The sequence below is a fragment of the Mya arenaria genome, chromosome 13 (assembly GCF_026914265.1).
Source record: "Mya arenaria isolate MELC-2E11 chromosome 13, ASM2691426v1".
NCBI lineage: Eukaryota > Metazoa > Mollusca > Bivalvia > Myida > Myidae > Mya > Mya arenaria.
The window spans coordinates 44769501-44789773 of NC_069134.1; the positions used below are offsets into that span (position 1 = coordinate 44769501).

At 37.9% G+C, this 20273-nt stretch overlaps 1 protein-coding gene across 2 annotated transcripts in view; it reads right to left on the bottom strand.

The window, feature by feature from the left end:
• Positions 1 to 13482, bottom strand: part of LOC128213634 (uncharacterized) — a 33146-nt gene extending 19664 nt beyond the window's left edge. Inside the window, exons 1-6 of one of the 2 annotated variants that reach the window (XM_052919617.1) lie at positions 13382 to 13482; positions 10404 to 10518; positions 7200 to 7264; positions 6754 to 6866; positions 5209 to 5277; positions 230 to 370 (exon numbers count right to left, since the gene is read on the bottom strand). In XM_052919617.1, coding sequence (XP_052775577.1) covers positions 230 to 370; positions 5209 to 5277; positions 6754 to 6866; positions 7200 to 7264; positions 10404 to 10480 — 465 coding nt within the window. In that variant the 5' untranslated portion in view covers positions 10481 to 10518; positions 13382 to 13482. Of the gene's footprint in view, positions 1 to 229; positions 371 to 5208; positions 5278 to 6753; positions 6867 to 7199; positions 7265 to 10403; positions 10519 to 12976; positions 13119 to 13381 lie in introns of those variants that run through there. The other variant, XM_052919618.1, reaches the window with a different exon arrangement.
• Positions 13483 to 20273: the final 6791 nt, after the last annotated feature.

Here is a 20273-nt window from a genome sequence, read left to right on the forward strand (position 1 = left end):
CTTATTAAAACTGACGTTTCGTCTACAACAATAATTCTACGTAACATTGCACATGCGTTATCAGGTTCTGAATTGTACCCAGAACTCATATTCGAACGTGTTTTGATTGAGTTTTTCTCAAATCAGAATACTAATTGAATTTGCACGTGCGTACCCAGAACTCTTATTCAAACATATTTTGATTGAATTTTGGTCTTAAGCCTTTGGTCACTTTTTATAACATGCGTACCCAGGGGCTGGTCATGGTGATTGGGAGCTGTAGCGGCGTCTCCTCGATGATGCGCAGAACGGTCGCGCGCACCTGTCGCCGGTACTCTACCGTGGCGCTAAGTTCTGGCCACTTGTATAAGCCTCCCATCCGGTAATTCTCCTGGTCAGGACAATGTATACATCACAGTAATGCATAATGCATATATTATATAGGAACATGCTCAGTAACCAAAAGCCTAACGTGATCTTGTTGAATGGCACTATACCGAACAGCCTAATGTGATCTTGATGAATGGCACTATACTGAACAGCCTAATGTGATCTTGATGAATGGCACTATACTGAACAGCCTAATGTGATCTTGTTGAATGGCACTATACTGAACAGCCTAATGTGATCTTGATGAATGGCACTATACTGAACAGCCTAATGTGACCTTGTTTAATGGCACTATACTGAACAGCCTAATGTGATCTTGTTGAATGGCACTATACTGAACAGCCTAATGTGATCTTGTTGAATGGCACTATACTGAACAGCCTAATGTGATCTTGTTGAATGGCACTATACTGAACAGCCTAATGTGATCTTGTTGAATGGCACTATACTGAACAGCCTAATGTGATCTTGTTGAATGGCACTATACTGAACAGCCTAATGTGATCTTGTTGAATGGCACTATACTGAACAGCCTAATGTGATCTTGTTGAATGGCACTATACTGAACAGCCTAATGTGATCTTGTTGAATGGCACTATACTGAACAGCCTAGTGTAACCTTGTTGAATGGCACTATACTGAACAGCCTTATGTGATCTTGTTGAATTGCACTATACTGAACAGCCTTATGTAACCTTGTTGAATGGCACTATACTGAACAGCCTAATATGACCTTGATGAATGGCACTATACTGAACAGCCTAATGTGACCTTGTTGAATGGCACTATACTGAACAGCCTAATGTGATCTTGTTGAATGGCACTATACTGAACAGCCTAATGTGACCTTGTTGAATGGCACTATACTGAACAGCCTAGTGTAACCTTGTTGAATGGCACTATACTGAACAGCCTAATGTGATCTTGTTGAATGGCACTATACTGAACAGCCTAATATGACCTTGATGAATGGCACTATACTGAACAGCCTAATGTGACCTTGTTGAATGGCACTATACTGAACAGCCTAGTGTAACCTTGTTGAATGGCACTATACTGAACAGCCTAATGTGATCTTGTTGAATTGCACTATACTGAACAGCCACAGCAATCGAACAATCAACGAGACCCCCCGAAAATTATGTCGAAGTTATATCAATGGACTGTAGAAATGAAGGAGGTGACGGGGTATAGGCATGTATGATGGGGTCGCGGACTGCGAATTCAGACACGTATCATAGGGGTCACTACAAGGCTTGTTTTCTGGTCAATATAATATATCATAATAGTCACATTTACTGCATACATGTAATAACCTTTTTTATGCCATCTTATCATTTTAAATATCATAACAATATGGGCTGAATGTAAGATGAAATAATATCATTACATGAACGGCTCTCGATATTCATGACCTTAGTTTATTAGCGAATTGCAATAATAACTGTTTGAGAAAGTACATTTTCCAGAACATACATGTGTATAGGTTATTGTTACGAAACCTTATTTTGGTAAGCCTGATTATTTAGAACAGAACGTGTGGTTACAGTTCAATGTTCTTAAACTAGTTTGCGAATGTTAGGTAAGATTTTAATAATGGTGCTATGCTCTGTTCTTTTGATCTACTAATTAACAGCCTACGTATATACTGCACGCACATGTTCACGATTCATAACATGATTATTATTTCAGATATTGCCACGGACACTACGGTATATTTACTATATGACTAGTGCTCGTTTGGTAATTTGAGTTGTATGGAACAACTATCGCCTATGTAAAATTCATCTCTGCGGTGTGAGCTTACCTGTTTGACCTAGGGCATTCATCTCAGCGGGTTATGCGCGATTCATGGGCATTATCTGTTTGACCTAGGGCATTCATCTCAGCGGGTCATACGCGATTCATGGGCATTATCTGTTTGACCTAGGGCATTCATCTCAGCGGGTCGAACGCGATTTATGGGCATTATCTGTTTGACCTAGGGCATTCAATTCAGCGGGTCGAGCGCGATTTATGGGCATTACCTGTTTGATATAGGGCATTCATCTCAGCGGGTCGAGCGCGATTTATGGGCATTACCTGTTTGACCTAGGGCATTCATCTCAGCGGGTCGAGCGCGATTTATGGGCATTATCTGTTTGACCTAGGGCATTCATCTCAGCGGGTCGAGCGCGATTTATGGGCATTATCTGTTTGACCTAGGGCATTCATCTCAGCGGGTCGAGCGCGATTTATGGACATTACCTGTTAGACCTAGGGCATTCATCTCAGCGGGTCGAGCGCGATTTATGGACATTACCTGTTAGACCTAGGGCATTCATCTCAGCGGGTCGAGCGCGATTTATGGGCATTATATGTTTGATCTAGGGCATTCATCTCAGCGGGTCGAGCGCGATTTATGGGCATTATATGTTTGATCTAGGGCATTCATCTCAGCGGGTCGAGCGCGATTTATGGGCATTACCTGTTTGATCTAGGGCATTCATCTCAGCGGGTCGAGCGCGATTTATGGGCATTATCTGTTAGACCTAGGGCATTCATCTCAGCGGGTCGAGCGCGATTTATGGGCATTATCTGTTTGACCTAGGGCATTCATCTCAGCGGGTCGAGCGCGATTTATGGGCATTATCTGTTTGATCTAGGGCATTCATCTCAGCGGGTCGAGCGCGATTTATGGGCATTACCTGTTAGACCTAGGGCATTCATCTCAGCGGGTCGAGCGCGATTTATGGGCATTACCTGTTAGACCTAGGGCATTCATCTCAGCGGGTCGAGCGCGATTTATGGGCATTATCTGTTAGACCTAGGGCATTCATCTCAGCGGGTCGAGCGCGATTTATGGGCATTATCTGTTTGATCTAGGGCATTCATCTCAGCGGGTCGAGCGCGATTTATGGGCATTACCTGTTTGACCTAGGGCATTCATCTCAGCGGGTCGAGCGCGATTTATGGGCATTACCTGTTTGACCTAGGGCATTCATCTCAGCGGGTCGAGCGCGATTTATGGGCATTACCTGTTAGACCTAGGGCATTCATCTCAGCGGGTCGAGCGCGATTTATGGGCATTACCTGTTAGACCTAGGGCATTCATCTCAGCGGGTCGAGCGCGATTTATGGGCATTATCTGTTTGATCTAGGGCATTCATCCCAGCAACCTAGGGCATTCATCTCAGCGGGTCGAGCGCGATTTATGGGCATTGCCTGTTTGATATTAGGCATTCCAGATCGCATTTATGCCCCAAATATGAATTCCAATCCTTGATTATCCAATCAAAATTAGCCAGGCTCTAAGTCGACCTAATATATGTCTGTTTCACACATCAAATCTTGGACTTTATTTTAATAACACATACCCCTGTAACGCCGCATAGCGGCATCGCCGCATAAACGTGTTGTTGTTTTTCGTTTATGAGGTGATTTTCAACGAATAAACGTTTATGCGGCGACGCTAAACGCATAAAGCAGAAATTGCTTTTATGCGGTGCAACTGTGCCTTTTGCCACATAAAGAGGATTAACCTTACCATTTATTATAAACCTAAAAAATATTTCAACAAAAACGATGGTGATGATGATGATGTATGATGATGATGATGATGACGATGATGATGATAATGATTATGATCAAGATGTATACATGCTTTGAAATAGGATTCAATTTTAGGCCGCTAGGCCGCCAACTTCACGCCGCTAGGCCGCCAGGCCGCTAACTTCAAGTTGCTAGGCCGCTTACTTCACGCTAGGCCGATAACTTCACGCCGCTAGGCCGATAACTTCACGCCGCTAGGCTGCTAGGACCCATGGCCGCTTACTTCACGTACATGTTGAAAGTACGCATTGTCAATGGTACATGCCCGTCAGTCTGACAATAAGGCAAGAATATATGTTACGTCATAGGACGATTCAGTTTTCTGAATGTCCCTAATGACGGTGTTGTGCTTTGTCGTAACATTTATTCCATCCTTTAGTCGGGTAAAACGTCATTTCGAACGTTTTCGCAGAAAGATCAACTGGTTTGGTTCACATTTAAACCGATCTTACTAAATCTTTGTCAAAAATTACGTCTCTAAAAGACTAGTTCAAAGCTTGGTTAAGTGGACATAAAAAACTAAGACCGATCTTGATGAAACTTTATCAACAACTATAGTACTAGTATGTGTTTTAATTGCTTTTTATGCGGCGAAAGTGTGCCTTTTTGCCCCATAAAAAATCCTTTTTTATGCGTTGAAAATCACCGCATAAACGAAAAAAAACACGTTTATGCGGCGATGCCGCTATGCGGCGTTACATAACCCTTACAACCGTGCCATAAGATAAATAATTTTAAAGTCAATACATGCGAGCAACATGTGTATATATGTTAACAGATGAGAGCCATATTTCAGAGTCCATGTTATATGGCAATACGTATCATCCAGCTTATAGTATAATCATCGCAGTATACACACGGCTGACCCTTTCAATAATACGCCATCTAGCAAAATTGGGTACCCGGTAATGTTAACAATAAATACACCACTTCCATTGATCCCGCGCAATTTCATCCTTATGCAAAAGAATACTTGCAAGTTTCACTTAAAATTGAATGTGTTCTTGAATGCTTTTGCTATCACTAATGATCTAAGAGGGCGTGCACCTGGCGCGCGCCCGCATTTTTTTGTCTTTGAATGTTCAATTTTTAGACCAAAATCGTACTGAGAGTAACTTGAACGCATGTCAAACGAACCTAATACAACATGACCCATTTAAACATGACATCCCGGAGGTAACCCTGAGAATAACAACACCATGTGTTCTAAAAGGGCGAATTAAGGTGTAGTGGCAGATGGAGCCTTACCGTGTCGTCCCATGACATCTCGTCCACACCTGTTTCAAACATCTTCTCAAACTCAAAGTTGATGCGGTCCTAAAAGAAATAAATAAAAAATGATCGTTGTGCAGTCGCTCAGGTTAGCTTCCTCGATTTGTGCTGTATCCCTGTTGCATCGCAGCGCATCACACACGTTAGCCGCAAACACCTATAGTTAGCCTTAACGACGCCGTGCAAGCTAACCATAGCCCTTATGCCATTTATCGTAGCATATATGAATGAGTAGGATAAGAAAAATAAATCAGAATTTATAATGTAAATCATATTTTGAAATTTGGACAATAGTTTACTAGTTGGTATTCACTATAACGCCGCTTATATGTTTATAAAGTATTGCAAAGTTCGGTAAAACATGCATGGATCACTGTAAAATTAGATTTCATGCAAAACCTTACCCAGAATTTCTAACACGAATAATAAAGGGCCGTTATTGCTTTCTATGCAAAATACAGTTATCTAACATGGTATATTCAAGTTGGTCGGATGGTCTAGTATCATTGAGTAAACTCGCAATGCAATACATAAAACAATGTTGATATATTAACATTAGTGTGCTTCCATGCAAAACGTTCAACCAGATTTTTTCAATCGAATAATGAAGGCCAATAATTTGCATTATATGCAAGAAACTAACTTGATAAATTAAGTAGGCACGATGGTTTGGAGCCCTTGTATACAGTTCCAATGCAATACATGATGTATTTGCAATATTCACTTTAATAATGTGGTTACATGCAAAACCTTTCCCAGAATTTCTAACACGAATAATAAAGGGCCTTTATTGCATTTTGAGCAAAACAGAGTTATTTAACTTGGTTATACAAGTAGGTTGGATGGTTGAGTACCGTTCTATAAAGTCTCAAAGCAATACATCAAGAAATTGCTGATAAATTAACCTATGTTTGCTTACATGCCAAACCAGTATTTCTAAGTCGAATAGTGAAGGCCCAGATCGTTTACTTACTTATCCAAAGATGGATGGAACACTATTCCAGTTGTTATTCGACAAGCCGGCCTCTACATTCAATACTTTTTAAAGATTTGTATAAAACATGCCTTATGTAAGATCATTTATTGAATAATGAATACTTGTAGTTATATCATGAATGAGGTTGCGTTATAAGAATTGCTTCTGATCGTTTGAATAATTTGCTTGTATGTGTAATAATGATGATTATTTTGATTTAATTATTAAATTCCTGTATTTGTATGATCTCTATTTTGTCACAGTTGAAGACCACATTGTAAACAATATACTGATCTGCCTTAAAGTGTTATCTTCATAAAAAAAAATATTAAGAAAGTCTATCATTTGACCAAGTGACATACTCCTTTACCCAATATGAAGTTAACCTAGATTGCATAAAGAGACACACTTTCCGACCAAGTTTCAGGACCATTCGGTAGAAGTATATTGCTGCTAGAATGTTAACGCGGAAAATGAACACGACTGACTACCAATCAGTGTAATTCATCATGAACACCTTGTAGGCTTATACAACAACAACTGACCTTGAGCAGCCCTGCTAGGATGAGCTTGTTGACGTACACGACGGCCGTGTGTGCGAAGTAAAAGATAAGGGGCAGACGGAGGCGGTCCGGGCATCGGTAAAATACGCTCTCGTCTGAAAAACGTGACAGGGGCTAGCGAGAAACAAGTCGATTGTTGTACATTGTACATCAGTAAACATGGAAGTGAGGTTGTATGGTGATAATGTGTCCACCTATAACCAAAGTAGGTCCCAGGTTCAAATTCCGAAATGGGCATTTTCACAGCATGAAGTTCGGTTTGGAATCGATGGAGAATGACTCAGACAATGTCACATCATCAAAATATAATATCTTCTATTACATTTTTGTAATCGGAAATACATAATCAAGCAATACTTCCATGGCGGTAACAGGTGCGTTGCAATGAACCACCGTTTTCAAGTTAATTTGCGATATTAAATAGCTACCTTTAAGCGAAGTGAACAGACTTTCGTTGAGGTCATAACTGTTTTCAAAGTATGCTCTCAGCTCACTTAAATAAATCAGAAAACAAAATTAGTCGTGCATGCTGTCAAAATATTACTCATGTATACTAAATAATGTTCTGCAATATGTTCTCAATTCTTACCCGTAGACAGAAATATGCAAAATCATTGTATGGAGAGTATTAACGAGAGTCCGTGCTTTCATCAATTCATATTTTTAACTACATGTAATACGCTATTTCAAAACATATCAACTTCGTCATAAATGTGATCTAATACAGTTTCTGTTATATAAATTCCCACTATCCTGCATTAAAATAATAATTGCACAGTTTTAAATTTGCACTACTTTCCAATAAACATATACAAAATAATCGTCCGAGTGTCGACCCCTGGCCCCAATATTACGAAAATACGTCAAATCTCAATCTCAGTCTCAACTCATGTTAACACCTATCGTCAAAAGTTATCAAAATGATATATGTTTTACACCTTTGAAAAGGCATTATATAATAAAAAACGTTGATTAATGGCTGTGGTCAAGATTCCAAGAGAACATATTATACAGCCAAAAATGTTTATGAGTACAATTCACTGTTGTTGTTTTTTAAATTACTCTTTGATATTATATATCATTTATATTTCTAACTTTAGAATTAGTATTCTTTAAAATATTGGCAAAATCTTTTTATCGACACATTGTAAGAGAAAATACGTTTTCAAAAAATATGAAAACATGCAAGATTTTGAATCATGTTCTGCTTTTAAGTTGAACACTGAGTTGAGATTGAAATTGAGAACTGACTTAGTGATTTAGGGACCAGGTCTAGAAAACATGATAATTCACTCTAATAGAAGTCGGGTAAATTAAGAATACCGTTGTTAGGCTTTTGGTTACGTTACTGACAAAGAAAGAGATAATGTAAATGAAGCTTACCTTTAGCTAGCGTAGAACAAGGAAAAGCAGGTGGAGCTTACCTTGAAATAAAGTTGCTAGCGTAGAACGGGGAAAGGCAGGTGGAGCTTACCTTTCAATAAAGTTGCTAGCGAAGAACGAGGAAAGGCAGATGGAGCTTACCTTTTAATAAAGTTGCTAGCGTAGAACGAGGAAAGGCAGATGGAGCTTACCTTTCAATAAAGTTGCTAGCGTAGAACGAGGAAAGACAGGTGGATCTTACCTTTAAATAAAGTTGCTAGCGTAGAACGAGGAAAGACAGGTGGATCTTACCTTTCAATAAAGTTGCTAGCGTAGAACGAGGAAAGACAGGTGGATCTTACCTTTCAATAAAGTTGCTAGCGTAGAACGAGGAAAGACAGGTGGATCTTACCTTTCAATAAAGTTGCTAGCGTAGAACGAGGAAAGACAGGTGGATCTTACCTTTCAATAAAGTTGCTAGCGTAGAACGAGGAAAGACAGGTGGATCTTACCTTTCAATAAAGTTGCTAGCGTAGAACGAGGAAAGGCAGGTGGAGCTTACCTTTCAATAAAGTTGCTAGCGTAGAACGAGGAAAGGCAGGTGGAGCTTACCTTTTAATAAAGTTGCTAGCGTAGAACGAGGAAAGACAGGTGGATCTTACCTTTCAATAAAGTTGCTAGGTTAGAACCAGGAAAGGCGAGTGGAGCCTACCTTTTAATCAAGTTGCTAGGTTAGAACAAGGAATGGCAAGTGGAGCCTTACTTTTAATAAAGTTGCTTGCGTAGAGCGAGGAAAGGCAAGTGAAGCTCCAATTATAGTCAAATTCGCTTGGGCAAAACGAGGAAAGACAAATTTAAGTTTATTTTTTAACAAAGTTGCCTGGGTAAGTTGATTGGTAATTCTGGGTAGATGGGGTGCAATGTAGCTTAAGTTCAAGTACATATGCTGGATTAAAATAAGATAGTGAAGCTTACCTTCTAGTAGATATGCTGGGGTAGACAGAGGTAAGACAGGTGCAGCTTACCTTCTTGTAGATATGCTGGGGTAGACAGAGGTAAGACAGGTGCAGCTTACCTTCTAGTTGATATGCTGGGGTAGACAAATGTAAGACAAGTGAAGCTCACCATCTAGTAGATATGCTGGGGTAGCCTACCTTCTAGTAGATATGCTGCGTAGACAGGGGTAAGACATGTGTAGCTTACCTTCTAGTAGATATGCTGGGGTAGAGAGAGATAATACAGGTGTAGCCTACCCTCTAGTATATATACTGGGGTAAACAGAGGTAAGACAGTATGCTGGGGTAGACAGAGGTAAGACAGGTGCAGCCTACCTTCTAGTAGATATGCTGGGGGTAGACAGAGGTAAGACAGGTGAGCTTACCTTCTAGTAAATATGCTGGGGGTAGACAGAGGTAAGACAGGTGAGCTTACCTTCTAGTAAATATGCTAGGGTAGACAGAGGTAAGACAGGTGCAGCTTACCATCTAGTAGATATGCTTGGGTAGACAGAGGTAAGACATGTGCACCTTAACTTATAGTACATATGCTGGGGTAGACAGGGGTAAGACAGGTGCAGCTTACCTTCTAGTAGATATGCTGAGGTAGACAGAGATGAGACAGGTGCAGCTTACCATCTAGTAGATATGCTGGGTTGACAGAGGTAAAACAGTTGCAGCTTACCTTCTACATGTAGAAGGTATACTGGGGTAAACAGAGGTAAAACAGTTGCAGCTTACCTTTTAGTAGATATGCTGGGGTAGACAGAGGTAAGACAGGTGCAGCTCACCATCAAGAAGATATATGTTGGGGTAGACAGAGGTAAGACAGGTGCAGATTACGTTCTAGTAGATATGCTGAGGTAGACAGAGGTAAGACAGGTGCTGATTACGTTCTAGTAGATATGCTGGGGTAGACAGAGGTAAGACAGGTGCTGATTACGTTCTAGTAGATATGCTGGGGTAGACAGAGGTAAGACAGGTGCTGATTACGTTCTAGTAGATATGCTGGGGTAGGCAGAGGTAAGACAGGTGCTGATTACGTTCTAGTAGATATGCTGGGGTAGACAGAGGTAAGACAGGTGCAGCTCACCATCAAGAAGATATATGTTGGGGTAGACAGAGGTAAGACAGGTGCTGATTACGTTCTAGTAGATATGCTGGGGTAGACAGAGGTAAGACAGGTGCTGATTACGTTCTAGTAGATATGCTGGGGTAGGCAGAGGTAAGACAGGTGCAGCTTGGGTAGAATGAAGGAAGACAATTGATACTTACCTTTTTGAACAGATGCTGAGGTCGGGTGGGGTAAGGGAGGTGAAGGTGACCCTTCCAGTAAGCACTTGGTGCAGCATAATGGCTGTAAGAGTGGCAGCGTGTTATTGACGTCTCACTGGAAAAAACATGTCGAGGTGAAATGGTATTGTAGCTTGTTCAGATATGCACAATAAGTCGCATTTGCCTGCATCTGCGGAGAGCGAAATATAACTGGTTAGCGAACTTGTCCGAGATATTATGCCCATACTCATCCTGACCAAATCTGGTGATGATTGGGGAGGCTTCTAAAGTTATGCAGCGGACAACTTACCGGACGCCGCATGCCTGTCCACCCGCCCGCCCGTATTCCACAATTCAACAGGTAAAACTATAATAAGACCCATTTAACAAAAAAACAACAACAAAAAACGGGCGTATGAAAAAAAAAAGTAATAAATCTGGCACTTCGAGCTACATTGTAAATGGTTTAACCATTTCAGAAAACAATGAGTTTAACTCCTAACCTAAACTATCATAGTACAACACAAAATATCATTGTCTGCCATGAAATGCACTGTAAACGAGTCGAGGGTTCTATATTTCGGAGATTTCTTATTAGCACACTCTTAAGTAATTTCCAATATTTTTTGCATTTGAACCCTTGCATTTTAGCGTTTTTCAGTATTCAGTTTTTTATCTGCTAGTAATGTTGTTCAAATACACAAATCCGTTGAATTGACAAGCCTGACCTTAAAGGGAAAGATGGACTCTTATGAACGTGGAATATGAACTATGACTTTTTTGCAAGTGTTGCAATAAAAGGATAGTGTATTTAGTGCCGATTGTTCATAACTTTGTTTAAGCCAACTACGTTGTTAGCTATTTGACCATGTTCTCATATATCTAAGTTAAACAAGAAGAGCTGAAACAGGTGTCTAAAATCTTGTTAGAAAAGCTGCAGAAACACAGGTGTGTCCATTGAACTTCTAGAGTAGTAAAGCTTTCAACGTTAACAACAACGACGTTACAACATTGTTAACGTTGTTATTACCTTCTAAACAAACGGCTCATAGTGCAGTATCTAGGCTTCACATAGAAATCTAGTTTTGATCGTTTCAAACTAATTAAATAGTTCATCATGGCAAACATTCTAATTAAGTTTCATGAAGGTTTGACCAGAAATTTTGCAAACATATAGCCTCAAGAGTGATCACAAGGTAGTCATAAAGATAAGTCCAGATATATTGCAACGAGTACGTTCTTAAGATGTTTTCTATAATTAAAGCTAGTGACCTAGTGTTGTACCCAATGTGATCCGCTTTAAAAAAAACGCGATGAGATTTCATCAAGGGTAACATTTGTCCAAGTTTGAATATAATCTTACAAATCATTACCATGATATGGTTCCAATCTAAAATTTGACTTAGTGACGCGATTTCTTTCTCATTTGACCCATTTTAAATTTAAACAAGAGTTCATCAAGGGGAAACATTTTGATAAAGTTCGATGAATATTGGGCCACATATAATGTATCTATTAAGTTACAAAGATTTTTCAACTGTATTAGTGTTGTCATTGATTTTACTCGGTTGTTTAGTATCTTTGTTTACTTGAGTTTCTGTCCGCGCCTATTGTCTGCATTATGGCTTAATCCCGCCATAACATCCTTGTGTTCCCAGAAAAAAAACAGGATCCGTGTGCGATCGTGAGCGACAGCGCACTTGATATCGTGTCAATAGATAGACTGGGCCCCGGAATGTTTTTTTTACAAGCACTGTTTTTACACCTGCAATGTTAACCTTGGTTTGACGAGTGAGCGCACTCTGCTTGGACGAACCTTACATCACAATAGAATATAGTGTCGAGATTGTTGTCATTGTAAGTCATGATATCGATAGAATGACCAGACTGACTGAATTATGGGATACAACGCTTGCGGGGGGGGGGGGGATGTCGGAATCACTTTAGGATAGTCTTTATCCACTAGGATGCCTTTAATGCTAGCCGCTATGAATTCTACCTCAAATTTGAACAGGAACAAAAATATGTGTTTTCTTAGTTATAGTTATTTTTCGCGAGACGGGTCCCAGTCTCTCTGCATTTTTAATGAACATTCGATGAGTTTTAATATCTAATCTCTCCGATAAAAAAACACCCCAGCAACTTCTTCAGTTATATCGGCTCTAAACTATTCAAGGCCATGCATATGTACTTTTAGTTTTAGTTTCAAGATTTAACATTTTTTAAGAGAGCCCTTTAATTTTGTAACCTAGATTTTTGTATTTTCGGCAACAGGTGTCCCTGAAGCCATAGATTGCTGTGAGCGTCCAATGCTATTAATTTTGGTAAACACCACATTCCATGTGTCGTCCATACCCAGTGTTTCAAAGCCAACAAGCTATTGCGCCTAGCTCGCAATGTGTTCGGGCCAACAACAGTCCACTCTGACACTTGACCACCGGTGTTATATGTACTGTCCCGCATTTTATCATCTGACCACTGCATGGTCGTCTCCAAACAAATACCCATTTTCCATCTAGTTTTTTTTAAAAGTAACTGAGAAATAGACGCATTTGCTACAAACAAATACTCACTTTCCATTTGCTCAGGACGTTGAATCTATAACTGAGAAATAGACGTATCGTCACTAACTGCTATTGTTTAATATCCAAGTATGATTTAACTTCTTTCAATAATATGTCTAGTTGTATCCATAACTATTATGAATTTCTAATTGACCATAAACCTGACCTTCACTGACCGTCATTAACCCTCGACTTCATGCTTAATTTATTGCTTTAACGTAAGGAAGAGAAATCGAAATATTAATAAAGGCGTCCCGGACACGCACTGCAATTTACAGCATGTTTTCTCTAGAGAGCTATCATCTGTAAATAATAAATGAAAATATCCTTCATAACCACAAATACTTATTTAAGCAATAAGTTGGCACTAATGTGGAACATTTTGCAAAAATACATCCAAGAAACAAAACGAACCTTCTTTGTCGAGTTCTCGGCTAGTTATGGTACAATTGCACTTGAGGAACAGAAGTACATATTATGATAAGTATGGTGGCATAAATCTGCCAGTATTATTTTTTTATGTCTCAATGCTCGTGCACGTGAACAATCGATATAACTCCGTCTTTAAATTAATGCTTTCTTTTTTTGCTTAAGAACCAATTACCAATCGACAAATTGAATAAAAACGAATGCCTCCCAAGTGTCCAGTTCCAAACAAATTTATTAAACAAATATGTCAGATATCAGCCACCATAGTTTGTCAATCATAAATCGCACACGTGAGTGATTCTATTGGCCAATTACTTGGAGGAGTGTTTATGTTTTGAAATATTATATAAACTTTGTACCTGAATTTTATTTCAAGTCGATGGATTTTTTTTGGTAAAAAGGTTAAACAATTTAAAAAGGGTCGTTCAAAAAATAAAGACCGTCTGTCTTATGCATTGATTAAGACATTTGGAGATTTGGTCAAGTTAAATGATTAAATGGCCGAGTTCGATATCGATTGGTTGGTTGTGGAGTTGATTCATACAGTCAATCATGCATTAAATCAGGCATTCGTCCGTTTGGTTTTTCGTCAGTTTTTGCTCGTCTGCTTAATGCGATATTAAGGTATTTTATATGTATTTCAATATCACCATCGTACCATCTACCTATACCTGCGTCTCTCTTTAATAGTGATTATAGTACCATTGTACACTTAATTTGACAATAGCATTAGAAAATACCTGTTCCAAAAGAACCAGAGCATATTTAACAACACTGTAGGTATAAAATATGACGCTGGTAATATATATTGGCAACACAAATTTATAGTTTAGGCATCATTTTCACTTCTTTTTACATTGTGGAACAATCAAAATAAAGAGAGATGTTTTAAAATAAACAGAAAATGCACGTCCCCGAAAGTACATTCAAACCTAAAATGTCATGCAGTTTTCTTTCTTTACAATGGTAACACATACATCCAGTCATTGCATACAAGAAAGATATAAGATCAAAGTGCTGAAAGCACTGATGGACTAGGGCTTCAGGGGAATGTTGACAACCATGTTCTAAGCATTGAAAAAATCGGCTCACATCACAAGGGGTCACTGTTTAATGGGCTAGCTAAAACTGCTTGCAAGCTGCAAAGGAAATTTGAAAAATCTAGCTAAGTGTGTGTAGAGTGAGGGGGGGGGGGGGGGCTAAAGCGTTAAATCAGATAAAGTCATAGTTCTTTTGAATTTCTCAAAGTCGTTAAATAAGACTTGTACAAATTAATTTACGTGGTTGGCACATACTGGGCGAGTACCTTAATCGGAACAGTACCTAAATATGGAACAGCCATTATAAAAGTGTTTTTCCGATTGAGATCAGTTTATTTACGATTTTAATCAATAAAGATGCTTGCTTCAGATACAAGTTCCAAAGAGCACGATTCTCCGGTAAGTATTTCAAATACTGAGACCATTTTAAGTGTTTCATGTTCAATTGTCAATACATGGCTCGCTGTGAAAAGACTTCATGCTTGCCACAATCACAGCATACTGGTACAGCCTATATTTTACTAAAATCATCAAATTTTACTGACAAAAATGACAAAAAAAGACAAGCTAGAAATAATATAAATTATTGATTTACCTAAACAAAACATGGATCAATAATTTTAAAAGAATACAGAAAAATAAATAACGAATTAAAACTGTTCTATATTTAGGTACTCCGAAGACGAAAATGGCAGTCCTTGATTGTGCGGTTATTAAAGTACTTTTCATGCAGATTGGTAGTATCTTGAAAAATGATATTTATATCAAATAATTGGTCTTGAATCCTAGTATGCTGATGGAAATTTTTGTAGTTGTGGTATAAGTGTAACTAGCAAATAGTGCCAAAAGTGTTAGATTTAGGTACTCACCCAGTATACTTCTTTAATTTGATCAAATCATTTTATATCAAAGGACTGTTATTTGCAGGTTCAGAGAAGATTTTCAATGATGTAATTATATACTATATAGAAAACCTGTCACCTCTTTTTCAGGGGAGCTTTAAACCATAGGGCCATACTTTGAACAATCTTTGTAAAAGACATCTACATTGTACACCTATGTCAGACTGCATACACAATGATATTAGGAAGTAGTTTTTATTTAAAAAGTGAAGAATTATTTTCTCCCTCTTAATTTGTGCTTGGTATTCAATTCATATAACATGTTACCATGATAACTTAGTGCTGTTGATAAATATTAGGCACTGCCTTCTGTCTAATGCTATTCATATTACTTCATAACATGGTGTCAGCAGTTCATCACACTGCTAGTGAGAATGGAATACCAAACATAATTTTATTCTTTATTTTATACCCATCATCAGTCCACATGCAATACATATCACAAAATACTTTAACCCATATTCCGCTCCAGTGCAGTACGGCCATATACCACTCTTGTGAAGTCCCGTCATAACAAGTATGTTGCGCAATATTAAATTGACGTCATTAAACCAATGAGTGCATCCTTAAAAGGAAATGTATTATGCAATGATGTGGCTTCTAAGTGATCTAATCAGTCATGTATATAATAAAAGGGTTATTAGTAATGCGTTTTGATCCGGATATGGCGGAATGTCATATTTGATTCTGGTAGGTTTTTGTAGATTTTGATTTTATTCGGCTTGTGCCTTGTGAAATCCGAATCTGCAAAAATCTACTTGAGTCGAATACAACCTCCTGGATCAAAACGCAGTACTTATAACACTATTATGTACAAAACCTGTTACCCCGTGGACAGAGCATCTTTAACCCACATGGCCATTGTAACTTTGAACAATCATTGTAAAAGACAACTACATACATGTACAAGATGCTTAAGGAAGTAGTTTGGAAAAATTAAGAATCATTTTCTCCGTCTTAATTTGTATGCATTAGATAACTCAATAAATGCAGCAGTTGGCCATTCTTGTACTGTCCTCTGTCACTGTCCTGATAGCTATCAATAGATGCAAAAGGTTGTAGGTTGTAGGTTCATGATTCTTCTGGTCCAATATGTCATACAGAAAGAAGATGTTGAATGTAGAATCAAGAAGCTTTCTTTTCAGGCACTACAAATTGAATATTACTGTCACATTTGGAGTGCCAAGAATTTGTTGGATTCTTAGGCAACAGGTATCAGGTGTTGCAGTACATTTGGCAAATACTTTTCACCCGTCCTTGTAAATTTAAAAAAGCTTTCATTTCGCAAAAGTAGTTCATATAACTATATTAAGGTTGGTAAATCAGAGTTTGAATAATTCTGAAAACTAGATGTGCCTTTTATTGCAGCAATTTGAACTCCAACTCATAATGTCAATTAAGCTGGTTATGTAATACTGCAGCTCCTTGGTGTGAGGATTGCTTTATTTACTTGAATAAACAAACAGTTCTTGCATTGGAAAGTACAATGTATTAACATGCATTTTCTTGCCCTGACTCCATCCAAGCCTTAAATCTTAGATCAACATGTACTTGGGGCTATGTGTAATATCAATGAGAACTATAACTTATGTTCAATTTAGTGCCACATGATATTTCATTCCACATACAAAAACACTAACATGTTCTTTAAAACCAATATCCTATGTTATGATAAAACCATTGCCAAGTTGGTAATTTGAAAACACAAGAAATTATATCTGGTCAGGGTTTGACATAGTCTTTCTAGACAGCTGGACTTGTTTTGCAGTTTCTTTGAAAATCTTCAAAAGCTGAACTGAACAAGACTGGAGCAAAGAACTCACAATACCAAAAGGGGTTTTAAAGACTTACGAGATCATTCTCACATCACCTATACCATTAGTTCTTATCTACAAACTGAAGTCAACATAATAATTAATGTTTTACATAAATATTGCAATGAATAAAACATATTGCAATAAGTGCCAATAACATAGCAATCAAGTATGATCACTATAGGCCTAAACATGAGATTTCAACATTTTCCTGTTAAACAATAAATAATGTTACTTAACAATTTTCTCATTTTTTACACAAGCTGAAAAAATGGTCTCTTTTGGAATACTTCACATATTTCATGGCTTTCATCATTCAAACTAACATAGCTTGTTATTTCAATATTCATTGATTGTGTAAACATTCATAAATGATGGTTAAAATTAACATTCAGGCTAATCATGCCTACCAAAAGCACCTGACTGACCAATCAGTATCCAATTTTGGCAGGGCTTTATTGGTGGTTAATTGAAATCAACCATGACCTCCCACAATCTGCGCTGATCAACAGTAGTTAATGAATTGTTTCAATTGTTCTTATTTTCAAACATAGAAAACAACTGCAGTGAATAAAATGTATTCCTCACCAAAAAAGAAAGTTTAGAAAAATGAACGAAGCCGAGTTACATCTAGTAGGATATCAAATCCTACAAATGTATTCATCATTTTATATAACCATATTTAGTAAATGTTAAATTTTTGAAAGTCTAAAAAGTTTCATTTTTTTGTATATCAAAGAACATTTGTGTGTATAATTCTGATGATATGTTGTGATTCATTTAATTTCATTCTTGTTTCATTTAGTGTTCAATCCCAAGCTTTCTTGTTCACATTTAAGTGCAAGAAAAGTCACATAATTATGATCTTAATAAATTCATTATAATGTAAGGTCACATAAAGGATATATTGTGCTTTTTAAAAATAACATTTTTTCATTTATTTAAAATTATGTCAAATGTAGTGCATTGAAATTTTATTACGGTATGAGTTTAAAGCTGCACTCTCATTTTGACAACTTTTTTTATTTTCTGTCTTGGAACGAGCCAATTTTTGCGAAAACCCATGGAAACCAGTTATATAAAACTGCTGACCAAAATTAAGATGGCAGATTTTTATATTAAAGTTAAAAAATTGATGTTTTAAGCATTAATCTTAAACTGTCAGTTAGTAAGTTTCAATGCATTAATTGTACACATCGATACCAAGTTTCTACAATTTTCTTTAAATTTTTGCCTTTTCATCATTAACTGAGTACAGCCCCTTTAAACTGTTCCTTAAAATGTCTGTGACTTATCAAATATTTAATAGTAATGGTCTACAACCAAGATTTGTTTTAATTATCCAGGTTTCAAACTGCATTGTGTATGCGATTGGAAAGGTAATCTTGAAAGCTCACTTAGTATAATTTTTACAAATAACATTCACCCTGCAAGGTACTCATATTTGGATGATACATAAAGATTTGCACAGTCATTTATGTATACTTGCATTTATTGATAAAGGATGCCTTTTTCAAATCTTAGATTGCAAAGTACAACTTATATAAATAAATATATATTCTTAACTTTGTCTGAATACACAAGCTAATGCAACAGTCAATTTTAACCATGCCCCCGCCCCCTGGTCCCGGAATAGCGGGGACTTTAAACTTTCGGTCCAGCCAACCCCAGCTAAAATCCCCGCCCTGCGGAGATAATCTGATGGTAAAGTCCCCACCAAATGCCCCGCAGCCAAGGGACATTAGGTTAAGCCCCATGCACGCTGTATTTTCCGGGAAGACCTGGCACTGCGGGGCCACCTGAAAGGTAAAAACATGGCCCATTTTGCCGGCTATCCCCGGTATACCCCCGGATGTGGGAGCCGTGGTTACAATTGACTGGTGCATAATGATCCATAGTAATCCAATCTCATGCCAAGATGATTTCTGGTCTGACATCGCGAGGTTAGTTATTCTTAAGCATAAAAAGCCTGGAGAGCATTTGAGAAAGACTGCTGTGAGGTTAAATCTTCATTACTATTCCACAACATTGGGTGATAAGGGAACTTTATTGAATATTTTGATTTTAATTTTGTTCCCTAAACGCCACAAGTCAACTGATAAATTAATACAAATTCAATTCTATCTCCACAATATTCAGCACTGCATTGTTAAATAAAACTCAAAAGTTACACTTGTAAATTATTTAACCAAATACCTTTCCCTCAAATATTTCACAAATTTATATTGATCTATCAACAGCAATGCATCACCATACTGTATCTCTGACTGATTTTTGATTTTCCTTCTTGGCTAGAAAACAAAAAGTGAGCACAAAGCGTCTTCAGAAAAAGAACTTGTAAAGTATGCACCAGTCAATTGTAACCACGCCCCCGGGGGACTTTCCGTCTAGCCAATCCCCGGTAAAATCCCTGCCCTGCGAGAACGAACTGGTGGTAAAATCCCGTGAATAACCCCGCACCCCGGGGATCTAAGGTAAGAGCAATTCCCTGATATATTTTGAGGACAGACAAAACCACCGCAATCACCCGGCATTGCGAGGACACTAGTTCTGGCTTCCATAACTTAAATGTTGATATTTATTTTTTTGATGTTTACAACACGTCCAAAAAGGTCATATATAATGTGTTCGCTGAAGTTCTTTAGCTACGAGGACACCTGAAAGGTAAAAACACAGCCCTGTTCCCTGGTCCCCAAGGGGCCGTGGTAACAATTGACTGGTGCATTATAAGAGAGGAAATCAAAATTGTGCATGCAAGATTATTTTATCAATGGCGATGGTTTATCACAGTGTCATGTACTTACACTGAGAGTGGCTCCAAGACTTTTCTATGCACATAGGTAAACAATCATCTTATTCACAGATACTGTGCACATATTCATACATTTGGCTTCATTTAGAAGCAAACTTCCTAAATAAGTATGCGCATATTTGATATTTTTTTATCTCTATTTTGCAAAATTGAAATCACATGATTTTTTCAAACGAACCTTTATTGCTTGAAAATTGACGTGTCAAATTAAAAATGCTACCCACGGTACGATGAAATCCGTTTGATGGTGGTAATCATTCAATGGCGGCTTTATTGATAAATTTCCTCAATAAAACACTATGAAATTCA